Source organism: Nannobrachium achirus, assembly GCF_963921795.1.
Source record: "Nannobrachium achirus genome assembly, chromosome: 1".
Lineage (NCBI taxonomy): Eukaryota > Metazoa > Chordata > Actinopteri > Myctophiformes > Myctophidae > Nannobrachium > Nannobrachium achirus.
In genome coordinates this window covers 19,150,098-19,172,564 of record NC_137810.1, presented here as the reverse complement: position 1 = coordinate 19,172,564, position 22,467 = coordinate 19,150,098, and the positions used below count along the sequence as shown (strand labels likewise).

At 42.3% G+C, this 22,467-nt stretch overlaps 1 protein-coding gene across 1 annotated transcript; it reads right to left on the bottom strand.

Moving 5' to 3' along the window:
* Window positions 1–3,792: 3,792 nt before the first annotated feature.
* LOC308281764 (methylcrotonoyl-CoA carboxylase beta chain, mitochondrial-like) lies at window positions 3,793–22,077 on the bottom strand. Its single transcript, XM_080722051.1, has 13 exons — window positions 21,998–22,077; window positions 21,448–21,552; window positions 19,921–20,085; window positions 19,098–19,294; window positions 17,904–18,082; window positions 17,524–17,604; window positions 17,133–17,311; window positions 16,255–16,462; window positions 15,751–15,842; window positions 6,006–6,162; window positions 5,733–5,855; window positions 5,195–5,428; window positions 3,793–3,905 (listed from the first exon to the last, which is right to left on the bottom strand). Exons 1-13 carry the CDS (start codon window positions 22,015–22,017, stop codon window positions 3,819–3,821), a joined length of 1,827 nt encoding a protein of 608 aa, XP_080578177.1. The 5' UTR covers window positions 22,018–22,077; the 3' UTR covers window positions 3,793–3,818.
* Window positions 22,078–22,467: the final 390 nt, after the last annotated feature.

Sequence of the window (22,467 nt, the reverse complement as noted above, 5' to 3'; positions counted from 1 at the left end):
TGACAGCTCCACAACCTGAGGTCAGACGATATGTTCTGCCTCTGGATATACACCGGGTAAGTGTCCACACACAAGCACGCATACACTCAAGCACGCACGCATGCACGGCACACGCATGCACGGCACGCGCACGCACGCACGCGCACAACACACACACACACACACACACACACACACACACACACACACACACACACACACACACACACACACACACACACACACACACACACACACACACACACACAATTTTATAATTTAATCAGTTCCTATGAGTTCTCTATCCTTCTTGGGTGAAATTGGTATCCTGACCTGAAAATGTATTTTCCGTTTACCAAAGAACTGGAGAGACAGGGAGATCCCTCTGAACAAACACTCTAGTCTATAGACGAATCCACAGAGCGACAATCATAACTGCTTTGTCAAGCGGAACTGCTTCGCACCGTGACACCACAACTAACGACAAAAGTCCTATCCTTAACCACAACCTGACTCTTTTCTTTGTAAGCCTCCCCAAAAATGTTATAACCATAAAAATGTCCTGTTCCCTCATGGGGACCAGAAAGATGTCTCCATAAGGTCGATTGATATTCCTATCCTTGTGCGGATTTTGATTCCCTATTACGAGGATATTACCACACACCACTACCAGGCTGTTGACTGTACACTACCAGGCTGTTGACTATAGACTGTTCATGATTTACGCATCGTGGGCTATTCAAATTCATTCAGAACTGCACATTTTAAATCCGTCCCCCCACACATCTCAGTGTGAATATCACCAGTGAATAAATAGGCACTTTGGTGGCACAGTGGTAAAGTGCCTGCCCTCCACTGCAGAGGTTGTGGGTTTGAATCCCACCGTGGTGCATCCAGCTTTCCAGGACTTCATGGGAATGCCCATATTTGGAGGGAGACAGCCCATATCTGTGTGGCTGGTTCAGACAGGGATCTCCATGTATGGGCATAAAAGGGATGTACTACTATATACACTACATGGACCTCCATATATGGGTAACTGGTCCGATATACATCACTGGCCAGATGGCCAAGAATTGGCGTGATAGCATGTCGCCCTGAGGCGTCTTACGTGTGTGTGTGTGTGTGTGTGTGTGTGTGTGTGTGTGTGTGTGTGTGTGTGTGTGTGTGTGTGTGTGTGTGTGTGTGTGTGTGTGTGTGTGTGTGTGTGTGTGTGTGTGTGTGTGTGTGTGTGTGTGTGTGTGTGTGTGTGTGTGTGTGTGTGTGTGTGTGTGTGTGTGTGTGTGTGTGTGAGAGTGTGAGCAGGGGAAAAATCTGATTTCCCTACCATACACCACTGCAACAGCTGCTCTCTGTAGTGATGGAACAGTCTGGCTGGAACCCAAAGTCCTATTCTCTGCACCTCGACAGGGTGAGACGCACACACAGTGCATCTTATTATGACATAGTATGAGTAAATCTTCGACGTCTTTCCATCTCATGGTTTCTCCTCTCCTGTCTGTCTGTCTATCTCTCAGCCTTTGAATTTCCCCAGATCAACTACTCAAAGTACAATGGCAAGAACTATCAGTTTGCCTACGGCCTGGGACTCAACCACTTCATACCAGACAGGGTACTAGCATGTGCAATGTTGTATATTGGTTCTGCTTGACTTGTAAAAACACAAGTGCTGACATGGTTGCCTGTCATTGTAGATCGTTAAGCTGAATGTGCAGACCAAAGAGACATGGGTGTGGCAGGAAGAGAACTGTTACCCGTCAGAACCACTGTTCGTACCAACACCAGAAGCTACAGAAGAGGACGATGGTAAGAGACAGTCACACACATTGTGCATTACATTCACTCATTCACACACACACACACACACACACACACACACACACACACACACACACACACACACACACACACACACACACACACAGATTATCAGGAGCAGCGTCTTGCTCGAGGACATTTCAACACCAACTCTGGGGGAGCCTAGGATCAAACTGGGAACCGGCAACTCTACCCCTGAGCCACTGCTGCCCAACATGAAGCCTCACAACCACAAACATAGTTTAACACACACACGCTTGTATATACACATTAGGCACACTCTGACCACGTGTTTCTTTGATTCAGGTGTGCTGCTGACTATCTTAGTAAAGCCGGGGACAGAGAGACCAGGCTGCCTGCTGGTGCTGGATGCCAAGGACCTGAAAGAGCTAGCCAGAGCAGAAGTCAACACTATGATACCGGTCACCCTCCACGGGCTGTACAAACCATGATCCTAACCTACGGGCTGTACAAACCTAGCCTGATAAATCAGTCCGCACATCACCACCCCCTGTTGGTGGGTGGTGTGTAACGAAGTGTGTGATTGAGTCTGACGCTTGCAGTCAGGCTAGTACAAACCATGATCCTAACCCACGGGCTGTACAAACCATGATCCTAACCCACGGGCTGTATAAACCATGATCTACATCCTTCCAGTCCAATGTCCTTAGCCACAGGCCAGAACGAGGAAGGTGTTGGGAAAACATAAAACTTTTACCCTATTTCACACATTCTATTATTAGCTGTGTCAAGCACACTGGCACTGTAAAATTGTCCAAATTTTAGTGTACACATGACATATGGATTGATAAAGAACCATTCTGTAACAACTATGTATTTATGTAAGTATGTACAGAATAATGTATGTCTTTTCCTTATAAAGTGGAAGACTATATACTATAGTCGTTTTTCACTTTTACCAGGTATTTACTACATTGTGGGGGAAATGTTTCAGAGAACTGTGGCATATATTGTCAAAACAAATTAGCATTGTTATCTTTGTATTAAACCCCCCAATCAACCTATGATCAATATCTCTAATAAAAACACAGGCACATTAGCTATGTGATGCTGCTTACTGTAAATAGCAGTCTGAGGTTTATTTACAAACATGTTCTTTGTATTTTTATACAAATAAAAAACAATTACAAAACAAGGATTTTTTTGCTACAGTACATTTGTCAAAAAGGCATGGACAATGACATAACGTCTCCACAGATATATCATTTAAAAAACACCATTTGTTCAAGTTAGCATTTTCTCTGTATACATCATAGCTAAATAATTAACAATTATTAGTGAATTGGCTGAATTTCATTAATTATCGCAGTATCCAAATCACTAATTCCTGGAGGGACTGTTAAAAGATTCAGGACACTTATCACTGGCCAAGGCATTGTTTTAAAGTTAGCTTTATACAACCCAGATCAACCCAAAACCAGGTAGTCAATGGTTTCTGTGGACAAAACCCCACAAAGGCACCAGCGTATGATTCCTGGAAGTGATGGATGTGGTGCAAAGTCAACCAACACAAAATAGGCAATAACTGGATGTGAAGCAAGAAATGAATGGAAATTAATGAGATCATTGCATGCAAGACTCAGAGAAATAATGAAAAGTTACATTTCTGTGAAAGGATCATTTACAAGCTAAGTACCTTCTCATCATTCATCAGTCTGTATAACAACCAATGGGTAAACACCACTTTAAAAATAAAAGATAGTGGAGACAGACATACAGACAGGGCACATTAGTGACGTGTTGATTTAGCAAAAATAATAGTAAAAATAACATGTATTTCTGAAATTCTGTTTCACTTCACAGCAGTAGAGTTAACCTACAACACATCCTGTGTATTAGTATAATGTTAAATACAATAAATAATAAACCAGACAGATACCATCCTCTTCAAACAGCCTTTCGAACCATTCCTGCTTGAGGAGAAATGGCCACCAGATGAACAGGCCAAGTGATCCATGATGGATGTGTCTAGCCTGAAGACGAAAAGGAGCAAGAGGGTTCTATATGCGAAGTAGTGGAGCTTGCAGCTTCTCTGTGGACAGTTGATACCGCTGCTGTTTGATGATATCCAGACAGTCTCTGAGAACCTGCAGACAGAGGAGTGGACATACAGGCTGATTGATTGAATGAATACTTTATTAACAGTTTGCAAAGATTTTACAATGATTGCTAAAATGACACAAAAACACAAACACAAAAAAAAAAAACCCTTGTAGTCCTGTGTCTGTATTCAAGGACAAGTGTAAACAAAACAGAAAGAACACAAGAGAGATAGTAAGGGGATTTTATAAGATATTTGACCAATCTGCCAAGTAAATCGTTACCAAGAAATGTCTTCACCAATGTGTTTCTAAAGTTGTGTAATAATATGTACTAAAAGGTTGAAATTCAACTCTGGGGGAAACCTCATAATTAATTTACTATACAGGAAAAGAATACAAAAAATAAATCTGCTTTAAGTAGCACGTGAGGGGTCAAACTATGTGTTTTTCATGATGCTGAATCCATTGCAAGCATCTGTTTTGCATGAAAAACATTCCTTGGGCCAAAAACTGACCCACAAAACGATGGTTTAGTGATGAATCATCACTTTCCACCGTTTTGTAGGGGCTATTTGTAGCCCACGGAATGATTTTTGTGCAAAACAGATGCTTGCAATGGATTCAGCATCATGAAAAACCCATAGTTTGACCCCTCACATGCTACTTAAAGCAGATTTCTTTTTTGTATTTTTTTTTCCTGTATAGTAAATGTATGGGACACAAACACAAATCAGTTTTTTTATGAGGTTTCCCCCGGGAGTTGAATTTCAACCTTTTAGTACATATTATTACACACCTTTAGAAACACATTGGTGAAGAAATTTCTTGGTAACGATTTACTTCGCAGATTTTCTTATGTTCCCCTTACTAAGATAGATGAACAGGCAGACAACATAAAGGCAACAAGATATAGATCAGTAAGTAGCCTACCAGTTTCCAAGTCTTGAGTCCATTTCACTTTGTGTGTGTGTGTGTGTGTGTGTGTGTGTGTGTGTGTGTGTGTGTGTGTGTGTGTGTGTGTGTGTGTGTGTGTGTGTGTGTGTGTGTGTGTGTGTGTGTGTGTGTGTGTGTAATTAAATCCACCCTCTCCTACCCCTCTCTCTGCTCTATAGCCTATGTAAAGTGTGTGTTATGATTTGACACTCTAAAACATTTGAATTGAATTGAATTGAATGTGTAGTTCCAATGTTCAATGCCAAACACACAATCAAAGCGTTAATCAAAATTATTTGAGTGACAATTAATCGTTAACTTAAATGTGTAATCGTGACAGCCCTACATGTACAGTACATATTTATATGAGTGGTGGGTGTAGAGATATTGTACTACATTACCTTCCTGGTGTCCTGAGGCAGAATGACTCCGTCGTCCCAGATTCGAGCAGAGGAGAAGAACGCTGAGCTTTCCTCCTTGAGTCGTCTGTTCAACTCAAGCTCCTCCGCCTGTTGTTCCTTTTCCTCTGTGTCACTGCCAGGGGGCAGCAGCGAGTCACAATGGCCTGGAGCCACCATAGACACTCTGGCGTTGGGCCACAGGAACAAGAAGTTGGGGTCAAAGGCTCGCCCGCACTGGAGAAAGACAGGCAGTGGGATTCAACTTAAAGCCATGTTCAACTTTTGTAGAACCTTGGGTGTAATCTGTGCATGATAATATAGTCCAGAAATCCTTTTTTAAGATTATTTTTGGCATGAGTGTAGACAGACATAAAAGGTAGGGAAAGAGTAGGGGTACCGCCGGCCAGGAATCGTACTGGGGACTCACTGTCAGACTTTATTATTTAGAGCTCATGGGGCATGCACCCTAACCATTAGGCTATCGGGTGGAGCCAAGTCCAGATATTTTTGATGATATTTATAAATTGGTGCCACTCACCATGGCATAACTGTCCGCACCATGGCACCCTCCAATCACTACGGTGATTTTGGGGACAGAGGCGCATGCCACTGCCGACATCATTGAACCTTGTGCCTTAAGACGGTTGCTGTTGATTGCTGCCTGAAGGACATACACACACACACACACACACACACGTTTATAGTATGGCAAATAATGTAATTCACATTTTAAATTAAAAAAATCACAACCAGTGTGAAGAGAGTCTAAACCCTGGTATGGGTGCTGTGTTGAGACAGAATAATACAGTACCTGTGGTGTAGAGAGAGTGAGCGCTGGTCTGGGCGCTGTGTTCTGCAGGAAGATAAGAGGGATGTCTCTCTGGTCGCATAACTGGACAAAATGGCAGCCCTTCAGGGAGGCCTCATTGGACAGCTCCCCGTTGTTGGCCACTATGCCCACCTGGTGGCTAGCACAGCACATACACATGCATACATGTAGCACACACAAAGTACCAGTATACAAAGAGCACAACAGCGCTCTTCAGCCAGTAGAAGGTAGAAGGGCTCGTCTGTGCTCAACAGGGAACAACTGTTACCTGGGCACTTCAAGAGACTAGACCAGGGGTCTTCAACGTTTTCAGGCCAAGGATCCCTTAGTTGAGAGAGAGATGAAGCAGGGATCCCCATGCCCTTTCATAGATCCATATAGTTTTATTGTTTGACAGCACAATTATCAGTATTTTGGATTCATGTCAATTTGTGTTTTCAGATATTTAACCACTTGAACCGTCAATACTTAATAAACTTGACCTTTCACTCTGTACTTTTTCCCCTCTAAACCAAACCTCTTTGCCAAAAATAGCCGATCTACAAGCTACATTTCAGAATATGGATGCTAGGGTTCAGGTGGTTAATATAAAAAAGGAAAAGGATTTGGAGGACCCCCTGTAGTAACTCTGAGGACCCCCTAGGGGTCCCGGACCCCCTGTTGAAGACCCTTGGATTAGAGACTACCCAAATAAAATATATTGGAGCACTCGACTGGTCTGCACGTGTTTTGTTGTTTTGCAGGGTTGACTGACGTTTCGACTGTGCAGACCAGTGGAGTGCTCCTGAAGTGCCCACTGCCCAGGTATTAATATTTCCTCAGATATCATACAAGTATACACACATGTACACAACACACACACACACACACACAAACAATTGACGATTATTGTGCGACCAAAGACCATTACCACAATCGCTGTGGTTAACAGGGGATCAAGGGGACATTTGAAGTTAACTGGCTGTTAACCCAGTGAGTTAAGGTTGGTTGCTGACATTCCTATGATAATCTGATTAGTAGTTAAGTAGGATGGCGGCTCCTAATCTCATTAGGGTGTGGGTGGGTGGTCACTGTTTTGTGGGTGTGGGGTAGGACTGCAGCCTGATCATTACAGGGTACAGTGAGGTTCATAAGCTGATTTCATTCTATACAGGATGCTATTATTCCAAACGTAGGAGACGGTGTTTGAAGGAGCGCTCGTTTTATGGTTAGATGTCACAGTTATTGTCCACGACATTGCAAGCGGCGCGAAGGCCAGCGGCCAGGGCCGCGCGGCCGGCGGAGCGACGCACGAGTTACGAAGCCGTGGTGAATGCAATCGTTATATTTATAAGCCCACGATAAACGCATTCACACCCGCCCGCGCAGTCCAAGTGACCACAGCCGAGCGCTCCAGACCTCCGCTCCAGCCAATCACAAGTCGCGCCTTCTAATTTATGTAACCCCGTCTCCTATGGTAGGGATACTCGCATACAGGATAGTCTGTTACTAGACATTACCAAATGTACTGATGAGTCCTCTTTATTGTCTTGCAATCTTTTCCACCATAGATAAGACTCCACATAGTCCCTGTGTGTCAATCACTATGCATGTCACAATGTATTCATGTGCACGACACCAGATTTTTACCATCATTAGCATAACTTATCAACGGTATCTCAAGGTACATATAGAGAAGAACAAATGTCTGTGTGTGTGTGTGTGTGTGTGTGTGTGTGTGTGTGTGTGTGTGTGTGTGTGTGTGTGTGTGTGTTCTTGTATTGGTGGTTTATAAACCTGATTACACGCAACACTATGAGGACTTTTGGAATTATGAGGACATACACAAAGTCATAATTCTAACAGTGTAGAAGTGTTTCTATACCTCTAAAAGGCCCAAATACCAAGTTTCAGCTATGTCCTAATAAACCACAATTGTTTTGTGAGGACTATCTCACTAGTGCCCCCAGTGGCCGGTTGAGTGCTATTGCACCCCCTCATGAATAATTCACACAAGTGGCTGCTGATTGGCTGACGGCCGGATGTCCTCATAATTCACAATTATGTCCTCATAAACCACAATGTGTGTGTGTGTGTGTGTGTGTGTGTGTGTTTGTAACCAGATTTCAACATAGTATTAACAAATAACAAATGAGCAGGAAACTGCCACAACTTTTCAGTGCCACCACTGTCTAACTGATCTACACCCACCTCACAACACACAAAGCTGACCTTGTGGACAGGTATTTGTTTATAGTATTACACATTTTGCCTGTTTGCTAGTTACCAATTATGATTAGTAGCAGCCAGTAGCGCTTTTGGGGCCGGACGGGGCTGGACGCCGTGTGGCCAATATATTTCCCACATGCACGGCAAGGATGGCACGGAACAGTGCTAGAACCATAGAGTTATAGGCTATACAAGTGACGACCATGGTAATCAAATGGCTATTCGCATAACAGGTTTACCAGGCAGGCAGTGAGTGGTGGGCTTGCACATACCCTCCTATTCATATGGATAGGCTACTTTAACACCTACTGTAGGTTTCCAGCGGTGACTATGTGCATTGTGCGTGTCTCAGGCTACCTGGCTCCATTACTGTGATAGATGAGATTTGTTCAAAGCAAACTTTTAGTTAGCACGCACACATCTAAAGGCGCGCGTGCATGTGACGTCAATAAATGACCGTCCGCCCTGAAAAGAAAACCCCAAAGCACCACTGGTAGCAGCTCTGCACAGTCATGTATGCTGATCAGCGTAGCTCCTATATACAGTATCACATGACATCACATCATGACCATGACATCATGTACAGTACATATGAGTTTAAGTTAACTCCGACATACAGGAGTAGGCAGGCACCCAGGCACCATTTTTACCCTTGGGTAAAAATGCTAATTAAGTTCAAGCCTACAGATAATTTTGGTCACTTTATCATCTAATCAGGCTTTTATGAACACCCTGAACAGTTTTTAATATTTAGATATTTGATGTAAATGTTATCTTTCCCCCCAGGCTCAGGGCCTCTCCACATACACACCCAATGTAACTTCAAACTTCATTAAAAACACACACTATTTTTTTCTGGTGACTCATACTACCCTCCTAATACGTGAGCAGGCCGTGTTTTCTCAATAACCATTTTCATTTATTTTTAATAATTCTTTGGGAAAATTAGAAAAATTAAATACAAAATAAAATTATTACAAATAAATGAAAAATTGTATCGAAAAAACACGGCCTGCTCATGTATTAGGAGGGTAGTATGAGTCACCAGAAAAAGAATAATGGGTGTTTTTAATGAATCTATTATGGTTAAAACTTAAAATGGAGTTTGAAGTTACAATGGGTGTGTGTGGGGAGAGGCCCTGAGCCTGGGGAGGCAGACCCATGCAAGGCAGAGTTTTTTGAAAATGGAATATCCCTTTAAATCCCGATACTGATTCTAGAAGTATTCCTCTACACAGTATTACACAGTATAGGCAAAATTCTTGTGTTACGAATTGTGTGTACATCTTGTAGATCAGTGACTTCACTAGCATTCAGATACAGTATATGACACCAAAGTAGCTTACTACAATTCTAAGGTCAAATTATTCTAAATAAGCTTGTGACCTTGACCTTTTATCACTGAACTGTACTGTCTGTACTGTACTGTCTGTACTTTTACTGTACTGTAAAAACAGTGCAGTAAAAGTTTGTCTATCAGTGATGACACTGATTGACAAATTGTAGCATTCCCTGTGGGATCATAAAGCACCAAATAGAGTGTCTCGTTTGGCTTGAATAAAGCATAGCCTTATTAGCCTACTACCAAGGTTGTCCCGAATATGCCATTTCCTCATATGTGACACAATGTTACTATAGTCCGGCCATTTTGTGCAGTATTTTGATGGAATCGCGCACTTTAACATCACAACGGAGGGGGGCCATCAACGTCAACTCACCTTGCAGCCTTATCAGGTTAAACAGGTTTTGAAAAACATCAATGGCAACAAGGCAGCTGGGCCTGACGGTGTCCCAGGCCGGGCACTGAAGGCGTGTGCTGACCAGCTTGCTGCAGTTTTCGCAGACATATTCAATCTGTCACTTAAGCAAGCAACTGTTCCAATTAACCTGTCTCAAAGAAACCACTATCATCCCTGTACCCAAATCTTCTGCCATCAACTGTATGAATGACTACAGGCCGGTTGCTCTCACGCCGGTGATCATGAAATGTTTTGAGAGACTGGTGCTGGCCAACATTAAGACCTGCATCCCCCCCACCCATGATCAACATCAGTTTGCCTACAAGGCCAACAGATCAACTGACGACGCTGTGGCATTAGTGCTACACACAGCCCTCTCTCATTTAGAGAATCTGGAGAGAAAGCCTAATATCTATGTGAGGATGTTGTTCATTGATTTTAGCTCTGCATTTAATTCCATCAGCCCCTGTAAATTGGTAATCAAATTACAGACACTAGGTATAGAACCAAATCTCTGTCTGTGGCTAAAGGACTTCCTGACCAACAGGCCCCAAAAGGTCAGGCTAGGCCAGCACACATCCTCCACTATTATATTGAACACAGGCGTCCCCCAAGGATGTGTCCTTAGCCCAATCCTCTACTCTCTCTTCACCAGTGACTGTATTGCCCACAACCGTTCCAACACTCTAGTCAAGTTTGCGGACGATACGACCATAGTGGGTCTGATAACAAACAATGACGAGGTGGCATACAGGGAGGAGGTCAGTTCACTAGCTGCCTGGTGCAAGGACAATGATCTGAGCCTGAACACAAAAAAAACAAAGGAGATCATTATGGATTTCAGGAAGGAGAAACCCAGTCACAGCTGTCTGAGTATCGGGGGAGAGGAGGTTGAGAGGGTCTCCAGTTTTAAATTCCTCGGTGTGTACATCTCGGAGGACTCGACCTGGAGCCTCAATACCTCAAATCTGGTCAAAAAGGCCCAGAAACGCCTCTTCTTCTTGAGGAAACTGAAACGCAGTGGACTTCCACGGAACTTGCTCAGTAACTTTTATCATTCTACTATCGAGAGTATCTTGACCTATGCTTGCACAGTCTGGTACTCCAGCTGCACTGATGCAGAGAGGAAAGATCTGCAGCGGGTGACTAAGACGGCGCAGTGGATCATCGGCTCTCCACTTCCACGCCTCATCTGGGCTAGCATGTTGCATTGTGAACCGGGCTTAAGAAATCTGTTATACAATCCGGGATGAGGTGCGTGTGTGCGCGTGTGCGTGCGTGCATCCGGCAGTGGTAGGTCACGTCAGACAGTGGGTAGGTAGGAGTCTATGGCATCTCAGTGATGTCATGATGACTCAGACATGCAACAAATCGGTCATATATCTGCACAAAAAGGGGTAAATTGCCCCCATTGATTACGGAAGGGGACTTTAGAAATCTGAAGATACCCTGACACTTAAACCTTATGCTGTATGTTTACTGTTCAGAGAGAAAGCAATGGTGCACAGTCATTTAGATAATCATCTGGGGACCCCCTCCCCAAAATAATTCCCTGACCCAGAGGTTGAGAACCACTGCTTTAACTAACCTGAACAAAAAAATAAGCCATGTGCATAGATTACACAGATTATGAGTTCCATTTGGTTCCATTTGTATATAGTCACTAGTAAGACTACCCTAAGCATAAAGTAACACGTAGGATTTACTTTCACACATATTCACAGTATTTAAAGCCTTGCCTTGTACAGACTGCATACAAACAAACCAACTCAACTGCCAGTTTGCTGTTGACTGTGGGGGGAGGGGCAGCTTCTCACTCACACAGTTTTGAGTGAGTGCAGTGAGGGAGATGGGGGATGGGGGATGGGCAGGCAGCACAGGTGAATTTGATCAGTGGCTGATTGCATTGCAAGCTAGTAATCAGCAAGTGGGCTACAGCGGAAAGAATGAGTGAAAGGGTTTCCCTGCACAAGGTGAAAATGTATAGGCTATTATGTATAGTTTATCTTTGAAAAGAGTGGAGGAGAGCTTAAAGCTATACTGTGTAAGTTGCTCAACTAGTGGTCAGTAGCGTCAGTAGCGAGTGGGTGTTCTAAAACTTTAGCGATTTAAGAGTTAGGACAATTTTAAGATTTGTTTTATAAAAAAAGTTACATGGTATAACTTTAACTCAAATTGGTTAACAATCGGCAGACAAACAGGCAGGCAGGCAGATAGACAGACAGACAGACAGACAGACAGACAGACAGACAGACAGACAGACAGACAATGTTAATTTAACCTTGCATCATGAGACTTAGTGTTCGTTTGGTTCCATTTGTACTGTCAGAGCAGTGTAGATGTTGTTGACTAAAACTATGACGAAAAGTATTTGTCGATTGCATTTTTTTCACTGACAAAAACTAAATAAAAACTAAGCTGTGATGACTAAAACTAAGACTAAATATATTGACAATTTCGTCAACAAAATCAAAACTAGACTAAAACGTTAGGGAGGGACTAGTGGAGTAGAGAGTCATTTTATGTTTGGTTGCTCTCAAGTGTTGCGTGCTGAAAATAGCAGATCTACAAGCTCACAACGTGTCGCGCAACGCTCAAAATTTGTTGTCAAAAACAACAGAGTCCCTGGGCCTGAACAGTGACCACTGTGTGAACAGAATATGAACATTTTTACATAACAGCATGGTAGCAATATCAGAATAATGATAGTTAACATTAATATCCAAAGAAAACATTTGCCTTGTCATGGCATGTTCGGGGACATCATGAGCATTTAGCAATACAAAAGATTTGCATTCATTCAACCTTTATTTAATTTCTCGAAAAGATCAATTGAGGGAGATCCTCATTTACTACTTTATTGAAAATAGATGTTTTGATTTATGTAAATGTGGGGGTGTCTGGACTAACGCTGGTATTAAATATAATTCTGGAAAAAGTAGCCTATTTATACATTTGCAGGCAACTGAATAATGGGGATGCAGTAAAGCACTGTAGCTTATGAGATACTGCAAATCAATTATCAAATTATAATTGCCATAATTATTCCTTGCAGATACAAAAATGATGTCATACAACATGTAACTCAACATTAAAGTAGGGCTGGGTGATAAATCTCAGACCTGCACTTTCTTTTTTTTAAGATTAGTTTTTTGGGCTTTTTATGCCTTTATTTGTTAGGATAGTAGACTGACAGGAAATGGGGAGAGAGATGGGGAATGACATGTGGCAAAGGTCGTCCGGATCGGGAATCGAACCGGCGACCAGCATACCTAGACTTGTGGATCTGCTATATTTTAAAGATTCACTTAATTTTTCCTTCCTGTGCATTTACCCACTGGATAAAAACAATGTCATTGCTTAATTGCAGTGCACTTAAAACTGACCCAAAAACAACAAATGTATCGATAATTTATACAGTACATATGTTCCTAAAGACTAGCACTAGAGTGCTTTACAGATGCAGTGCCGTGACATTTCAAAAATTTGATCACCAGGTATTATGATTATACTGATTATTAGGAGGAAGATTTTTCAAAAAAGTGTACAGAAAGACCCACCAGTTCACAAGTATACCTGGTTTTCACCACTACAAGACCACCCACGTTTCCTAATCCCTCCTCACCCTCATGAAAGTATTGCCAATGGCTCTTCCCAGTTGTTTACAAAATGCTCTAGAACAGTGATTGTCAAACTGGGGTCTGGGGACCCCCAGGGGTCTTTGAGGGAGTTCCAAAGGGTCCACAGCAAAATTAGTTTAGTGTCAAAAGCAGTGTAACCAGTTGAAACCAAAATACATTTTGAAAATTTTGAAAATATCAGATCTACAAGCTCATGTTTTTTTTTCTTCAGGTGCTGCTTTCTGCATAACCAGGATAGATTGTTGGAACAGTGCATGGCTTCAATATTCTCGTTTTTGGACATCCTAAATGTACTTGTCTTGGGCTAAGTTAGTGAAGCAGTCATCAGTGAAATGTGAACTACATACACAAAGTCTGGGGGAGAGGGCTGAGGAAATCACCCTGTCTATGTAAATAAAATTAATCCATCGATCTCATTTGTCAGTGTCAACTGATAAAGTGTGAAATTACTGTTTGATAGCTGTCAGCCACATCTGGGCACAGACTAGACCAACCTGGCACTTCCCTGTTCGCACATGTTATGTTTGGGCCAGCTCCGCCCACAAAGGTTGTATTAATATAATGAAATGATGATGAGGGGAGGTGCGTGGGTGGGTGCGATTATATTGCGTCAGTTTATTTATTTTGGATTGGCACTTTTGACCCCCATGGTTGCAGCCTCCAGGAAGAAACCCTAACCCAAAGGGAATACATATTTGCTCATAACAACCACACCAGGGGGTCTGATGAAGTACTATCAACCTCATAGACACATGAAAATCAGAAAACTAACAAAATATGGCACCATGTAAAACAAAGCTGTCATATTTGCAACCAGTCATACAACAGTTAATTTGTAGCAGATTTGAGTTTATTGACAGGGGAGCGTTGGGAAGTGAATGTGGGGATGGAGGGTTAATGTGTTGGCTGTCCTCACAGCTTGTGGAAGGAAGTAGTCTCTCATCCTTTTGATTCTACAGCCAAAGTTCCCTGATGGCAGGAGAACTGTGAGGGGTGAGATTCCTTGTGGTTGTGAGTCGGATGGTGGGGGTCCTTAATGATGGCGGTGGCTACCATGTAATGTAATTTACTGTTATCTGGGACAGATACAGTATAGGCCTAACCATAGACATGCTGACATACATGAAGCAAGTATTGTTGTGAGGGTTGAATTGAAGCATCCATTCCTAAAGTGGTTAGTATAAGTAAGATTGAGGTAATGGAGACCAGAGGTTCCCAATCACCGGTTCACAAGAAGACTTCCGGGAATATATTAACATATATGCCAATAGATACCTTATGTGACATATGTCTCATGTATGTCGTAATTTTACATATGTCTCATATGGATATAGGCTATATGTAGACATATATGGAGGTGGCCAACTTCTAATATGTCACAGACTGTATATGATAAACATATGTTGCATAATATATGTCCTTTATGGCCAGAAATATTCAAGAACTGGCATATATGCCCTTTATGGTCAGACATATTCAAACTGGCAGCCAGTCCATGGTATAAGAAAGGTTGAGAAGCCCTGACGTGGACAACCCAAATAAATATAAGTAAAAAGCAATTGATAACTAGACATTTGCTGAATTACTCTGGATCTGGTATCTTTATAAAAACATCAACACCTTCCCTATAGTGTTTGTAGTTATTTTGTGTGTACTGTCCTTACATTTTTGTGTGTAATGTCCTTACAAACCCCATTAGTCCTCATAATACATGGTGTAGTTATTTTGTGTGTACTGTCCTTACAAACCGCATTAGTCCTCATAATACATGGGCGGAGCTTATGGATCTCATTAAAAGTGTCCTCATAATGTAGGATTTTGTATTTTCAGTTCTGTTGGGTGTATCTAGAATCTGAAGCCAGATTTGTGTTCTGTGGACTGAATTGAATTTTTGATACCATCCACTTGGCTATACAACCACAGGAAAGTGGTGTCCATACAAACCACCAAACCTCAGACTGTCCTCACAAACCAGGGGAAACCTGTATGTGTGTGTGTGTGTGTGTGTGTGTGTGTGTGTGTGTGTGTGTGTGTGTGTGTGTGTGTGTGTGTCTGTGTGTGTCTGTGTGTGTGTGTGTGTGTGTGTGTGTGTGTGTGTGTGTGTGTGTGTGTGTGTGTGTGTGTCTGTGTGTCTTTTACCCATGTATTTTAGCGAAGCCAGTCACCAGTGTGGTTCCGTAGCGAGCTTTAAACTCTTGGAATCGACTCCCGTCTGTCAGCCGGCTAACTACCTGGACGGACAGAAATAATAACACGTCATCATCACTGTACATGCATGTGGGGAGATGTTGAGAAGACGGCCACGGTACTCAAGTCATACACTCCCCAGAAACCTTGTATCTCTCCATAATAAAACGTTTAATGTTTTTTCCACCGTAAATGAATGCCCACATTGTGAGCTTGTAGATCTGCTATTCTAAGTGAAAGTGGTTAAGTCTGTCTGTGGGTTTTACAAATATTGAACCATTGAAATGTATTAACAACATTGGATCCATTGGCACACAGGTTCCTTTTTCCATTTTTTGAAAAGAGAACTGTTTTGGACATACATGTTTTCCACCCGACAGCAACGATATGCAACTACCTTTTTCACCAGCAAGACACATATTCATTCTCTGTCTGTGTAGTGTGTGTGTTATGTACCATTTTAACATCCATGCTATGGTTATAGTTTAGAGGAGCCAGTCCCAGCAGCTCTTCTGAACGATTAAGAGGCTCCTCCTCTCCTCTGCTCCTTACAGACTCCTCCTCCTCCTCGGGGAGTTCATAGTTGAGGGTGGATATGATGTTTCTGGTGTACTCATACGCCTCCTTCTCTTCCCAGGCAAAATGGTCCACACAGCCACTCACCCTGAACAGAGAGACAAGGCCATAGACAGACAGGGAGAGAAGTGGACACAGACAGACACACAGGTAGAGAAATGTTCATGTATTAGAGTGATACAGAGAGACAGAAGAGAGGGGGGCTCGATAAGTCACTTGATAAGGACACTAGCTCAAATTTACATTAACATTTTGTAGACAAGCTGAAAGACAGTTGAGAAAGTCAAACACAGGGCGCCAGCTGGCCAAGCAGTCCAAGCAGCCTTTTCAATTCTGTGACAGAGGACCAATCAAATGGGTGAACAGAGGCAGGTCTGTTTTGCCATTGCTATATGGACTCATTACACTTCCCTGGATGAATGTAAAACATTCTTGTGTCTTCTCAGTTCGTCATCTGACCAGGAGGGCCCTCTGGGTTCCTTAATCACGTTTAGCCTGCCGTCTCTATTTTGGGCAAGTCATTATCGGTAGAAGTTGTCCAAAATGGTCAATAAAAGCACAAATCTACAAGATCAACAAGCCTTGCGTGAGCTTGCAGTTTGACTGTTTTCACGTTATGTCGTACAACAAAGTATATAGGGGTAAAGTGGTTAAACAAGGCACACAATGTGAATGGTGGTCTGACACTTCCTCATAAAGCATGTTTTGTGTTCAAGCTAAAACTGAATGTTTGTTGTTCTATTTATTGAGCTACTTACTCAGCATGAAGCGTGGCTCCTCCAAGGTCCTCAGTTGTCACCTCTTCTCCGGTAGCAGCCTTGACGAGAGGTGGCCCGCCCAGGAATAGGGTCCCTATCCGGTGTACCATAACCGTCTCCTCAGCCATGGTGGGGAGGATAGCTCCACCAGCTGTACATGACCCGCACACTACTGACACCTGCAGGACACACACAGAATTGTCACTAGCAGTGACTGAGCTTTATTTGACATGTACACAAGCACTTTAGGGCTGTATTCACATATTGTAGTTGTCTGGTGGAAACTTTCTATGTCCAAAACCTTTTTTGTCGATTTAAAATTGTGAAACTACTTTTGTGGGACACTTTTGTATGATTTAATTTACGAGAAACAAAGTACAAATTATTTTACCTGAGGGATCTTCATAGCAGACATGATGGCCTCATTGTAGAACGTCCTCCCTCCCTGGTTCTTGTCTGGGAAGATCTCTGACTGGACACACAAGTTGAACATATTGCCAGTATGAATCAAACTCAACAGTAGATAACATGTACAGTATATCAATTGAACCATGAGAAAAAGAGTGGATATCTAAATGGAATTTAATGAGATGTGCACAGCAAATCCATATTTGTAACTCTGTTCGTGTGTGTGTGTGTGTGTGTGTGTGTGTGTGTGTGTGTGTGTGTGTGTGTGTGTGTGTGTGTGTGTGTGTGTGTGTGTGTGTGTGTGTGTGCGCGTGCGCGCGTGCACGTGTGCATGTGTGTATGTGCGTGTGCTTGTGCGTGTACCTGGAGTGGTAAGAAGGCCCCTCCAGAGTCAACCAGGTAGACACAGGGCAGTCGGTTCTGCATCGCCACTTCCTGTGCCCGCAGCTGCTTCTTCACTGTGATTGGATAGCCCGTGCCACCTGCCACTGTGGCATCATTGGCGATGAAGACACACCAGAGACCATTGATCCTGCCTATGCCTGGATAGACACGCACACGTACACACACACACACACACACACACACACACACACACACACACACACACACACACACACACACACACACACATACACACACACACACACACACACACACACACACACACACACACACACACACACACACACACACAGTCCATATATTTGACTACACACTCAAACTCGTAGCTCCCTTAACCCCATGGCTGGTTATGATTCCTATTCAAAGAAAAAAAGAACGCACATCCTCCGTTTCTTGGTGCTGAGTCAAACTGCAAAAACAGAATCACAAAAAACAAGACGGGGCTCGCAACTCACTTGCTAAAATAAATAAATAAATTTACTGCACACATGAGCCGATACAACAGGAGTTGCCCTGTCTTGTTTTTCATGGTTGTGATTCCCAAACACTGTGTTTTTGTTTTGCTTTTCGGTTGGTATCATCAGATCATCAGTGGGTTACTTGCCACCAGGGGTGTAACGATACGATACATGGATGATATTGGTTCTTTCTTGCCAATACGATGCGATTTAAAATCGATATAGTTACTATTTAGCAAAGAAATTAAATGTGTGTGAAACATGTCGATAGTGCAGTTTTTTTAAGGGAAAAATGTATTATTATGGATAGTAATAATAGAAGTAAACACAGTGATTCTCTGGCAAATACATGGACATTGTATTTCAAGACATATGGACAAACCTGCACCTTGACATGAATACAGAGATTACACACATTTATCAATTGACCAAGAGTAGCTATATGGAATGTAAAAGTACTTTTTCATTATTATTTTTTAAATGGCTAAATACAAGGCACAAATAGTTAGTTTCCATACAATCGATTATTTGCATTGCAAAGCGATTCAATACCGATTATTTGCAATGTAAAACGATACAATAGAAAGCCAAACAATACAATATTTTGATATTGTTTCAATATAGTAGATCTTTGCAAATTCAAATCAATTTTTTATGCAGTTACTATATTGTTACACCCCTACTCGCCACTGACCAGTCAGACAGCCAGCTGAAGGGATGTCTCCATAGGGCAGGCCCAGACCAGCGAATGGAGACAGCTCCAGGAAGTCTTCATCGTCCAACAGGAGGCGGAGGCGCTCCTTGACCAGCAGCTTCTTGTTCCTCTGAGTGTGTCTCACTATGGCCTTCTCCCCTCCTCCTTTCTGTATTTTCTCCCTCAACTCCACATACCTATGTGTGGGTATTTGTGAGAGAGACATGGAGGGAGGGAGAGCGAGCTTAATGGTAATTTATTGCCCTCCTGATTGGCTACGATTGCCTTCTAAAGTTTGTGTATGCGACCTGGCGGTCGCTTATCTCCCAATTAGGGAGTCTTACTGGTCCAAATAGTTACAGTGCACTCTAAGAGTTTAATCAATGCTGAAGATTTTACGATTTATAACAAAATGATAACAGTCATCATATTTCAAGGGCTTAACACTTGGCCTGTAACACTTGAAAGGATTCAAGCCAATTACTATACAGGAGTGCTCTCCTACTTACGTAGTTAATATTCATGTTTCCCAGTGTAGTAAACTACTCTACACTGTTGGCATAATATTCGGCTACGTTTGCACTGCTACGGTTATATCCATGGTTACTATTTGAACTAGGAAGTAAACTTAAGATACAGAATGTTAGCTTGGCACTGCCAGTTGGCACATGCCAAACCGCTCATCCCACAGGCTTCAGGCATGTGATTTTCTTTTGACAAACTGGGGCTTATGTCTACATCAGCATGTTTATAAAAAACTGAGTAGAAACAAATGAGAATAATATACAGCATAAAACAGAGCAGGAAAAAAACCATAACGTACTTGTTTTGGCAGGCAATACTGTTTCGGAGGTTAGCTTCATAGACATGTTGCTGTACAGGCTGGAGGGGTTGTTCCAGCACTGGGAAGGCACTGGGCAAAGCTCTCCTCCTCCTGGCTACAGAGCCCATAGAGCGAATCACACACTGGCCCCGCCCTTGACCTAACCTGGTTCATAGAGGGTCACAAAACAAACTATGTCACCACAGATGCAACAATATGTACTAAGCATAACTGGACCATAATTTAGAATCTGGAACTTAGTTTGTTTGATCTACTCTGGGGGGTGTGGTTTTGCAACTTATGATGCTCCAATGATTGCCAGAGGAACACAAACCAAACAGATCCTGCCACTGTCCAGATATGTTGTTTTCTTTCAGTGTATTTTACTCACTAACATTATTGCCATCACTCATCATAACAACAATTTCACCCTGGTCTGATTTTAACACCGAACACTAATATAACAGGCTTTCTCCACTGAGAATGAATGGTAAATGTCTATTGTATTTGTATCTGGATAAGAAGAGCTGGGCAGGGTGGGGACAGGTGGAGTGTATGTAATGCTTCTTGCTGATGTTTCCAGGGCTAATCTAAAACTTGCCACAAAAAGTTCGGAAATCTAACTTTGGTCGATTATATCTCCCCTTTAATAAACCCAAATGGTATTGTGTTTTATATCATTTTCATTGCTGATTTGTCACCTTAACAACGAGGTACAGCTTGTAAGCATCGGGCATTCGAGGCATGAGCTACACAGCCAAACGTGTGGGTTGCGCTGACCCAAAATTTGCCAACATTCGGTCCATTATATCCCCCCTTTATTTGTGCCAAATGGTATTGTGTTTGATATCATTGTTATCGTTGATTCGTCACCTTTACAATGAGGTACAGTTTGTAAGGATCTGGCATTCGTGGAATGAGAAACACAGCCAAACGTGTGGGTAGCGCTCCTCCAAAAATTGTCAAAATGGCCTGGCAGGCCTGCAATACTGTTCTTTTGGTCTTCACCTTTGTTACTTGGGGCATTGAATGATTGCACTCTCTCACAGTAATAAGGAAGAGAAAAAAACAACACATATTGGCAATTTTTACACTTTATTAATGTTAAGCTCAGTGTCAGGGAAGCCCAAAACGGGAGTAAATGCCAGCAGAACAGTATATTGCAAGCCATTTTGGCAAAATTCTGGTCGGCGCTACCCACACGTTTGGCTGTGTAGCTCATGCCTCGGCTCGAATGCCCGATGCTTACAAGCTGTACTTCGTTGTAAAGGTGACAAATCAACGATAAAAATGATATAAAAAACACAATAGGCCTACCATTTGGGTTTATTAAAGGGGAGATATAATCGACCAAAGTTAGATTTCCGAACTTTTTGTGTTTTTGTGGCAAGTTTTATTTCAACCTTGTTCACAGAAGAAACATACATGAAAGCCTCCTGCACGCACGCACACGCGTCTCTCTCACACACACACACACACACACACACACACACACACACACACACACACACACACACACACACTTACCAATTTTGCGTTTCGTCTGTGGTTATTATTTCCCTCCATGATAGAGGCTGACAGTAAGGTGATGATAGCAAGGCAGGACATACTCTCCCTCGACTGCATAGATTCCTGACAGGGAGAAGCATAGATGGGTGGTGGTTAAATGCATATCCTATCATAAATAAGGCTAAGTAAGTTTGTATGTGGTGTTACACGAATCAACAGCCATAAAAGAAAGTGGTGACCAAATCACAACACATGCAGAGGCAAGGCAGGGCAGGTCATGTGGGGTAACTGTTTTGCTCTGTCTTATACATAATATGAAAATGTTAAAATGAACAGATTATTAGAGTCCTATTGCAAACTAAATGCAAAAGCTGATGTTACACCTAATTTATACACCAACGTGTCTGCCTATAATTACAACCATGGGTCAAAAGCAGTAAAGTAAGTAAATCTATGCTATGCCAAAGGTCATGTTGATATTAACGACGATTGTACGTTCCAAATTCTTCCAATGAAATAAAAGCGAATAGATAAAATGCTGTAACATAAGTGTAGTAGTAGATCTTACCTTGATATGCAGCTGTACATGGCAGTAATGTTTACACTAACGAACTGCACACAAAATGAGAAATTCACAACACAAAATAACTAGCCTACATAATATGTAGGCTAGCAGCAACTTTCGGTTTCGACATGAATATGTAGTACATATTCATGTCGAAACCGAAAGTTGCTGGTATGGAAACAAGCGTGAGCGTAGAAGTTCCATCCACCGCAGAACTGTAGAGAGAGATCTTCGCCACTAGATGGAGGTGTTGTTCACTAATTAACAGGTCTGTCTTTTGTTCAGGAGTTGGTCGAGTTGACAGTTCAGGGGAAAATATCAATTTGCCAAGAAAAGGATCATTTCAGTCATTTTCCCCACCTTATCCATTCTGCAGAAACAAATGATGCAATTATGTATCTGAAAACACTGAAACTTTCAATTTACATTGGGAGACATTATGGGAGGCACTTGTGCTGAACATAAAATAGGCT

Excerpts from the sequence above, each read along its gene's own strand:
- LOC308281764 (XM_080722051.1), bottom strand. The coding sequence starts at position 22,017 with ATGTACAGCTGCATATCAAG. Across the intron at positions 17,312-17,523 it reads CTGCTATGAAGATCCCTCAG|GTGTCAGTAGTGTGCGGGTC; the intron begins GTAAAATAATTT and ends TGTGTCCTGCAG. Across the intron at positions 15,843-16,254 it reads ATAGCATGGATGTTAAAATG|GTAGTTAGCCGGCTGACAGA; the intron begins GTACATAACACA and ends CTGTCCGTCCAG.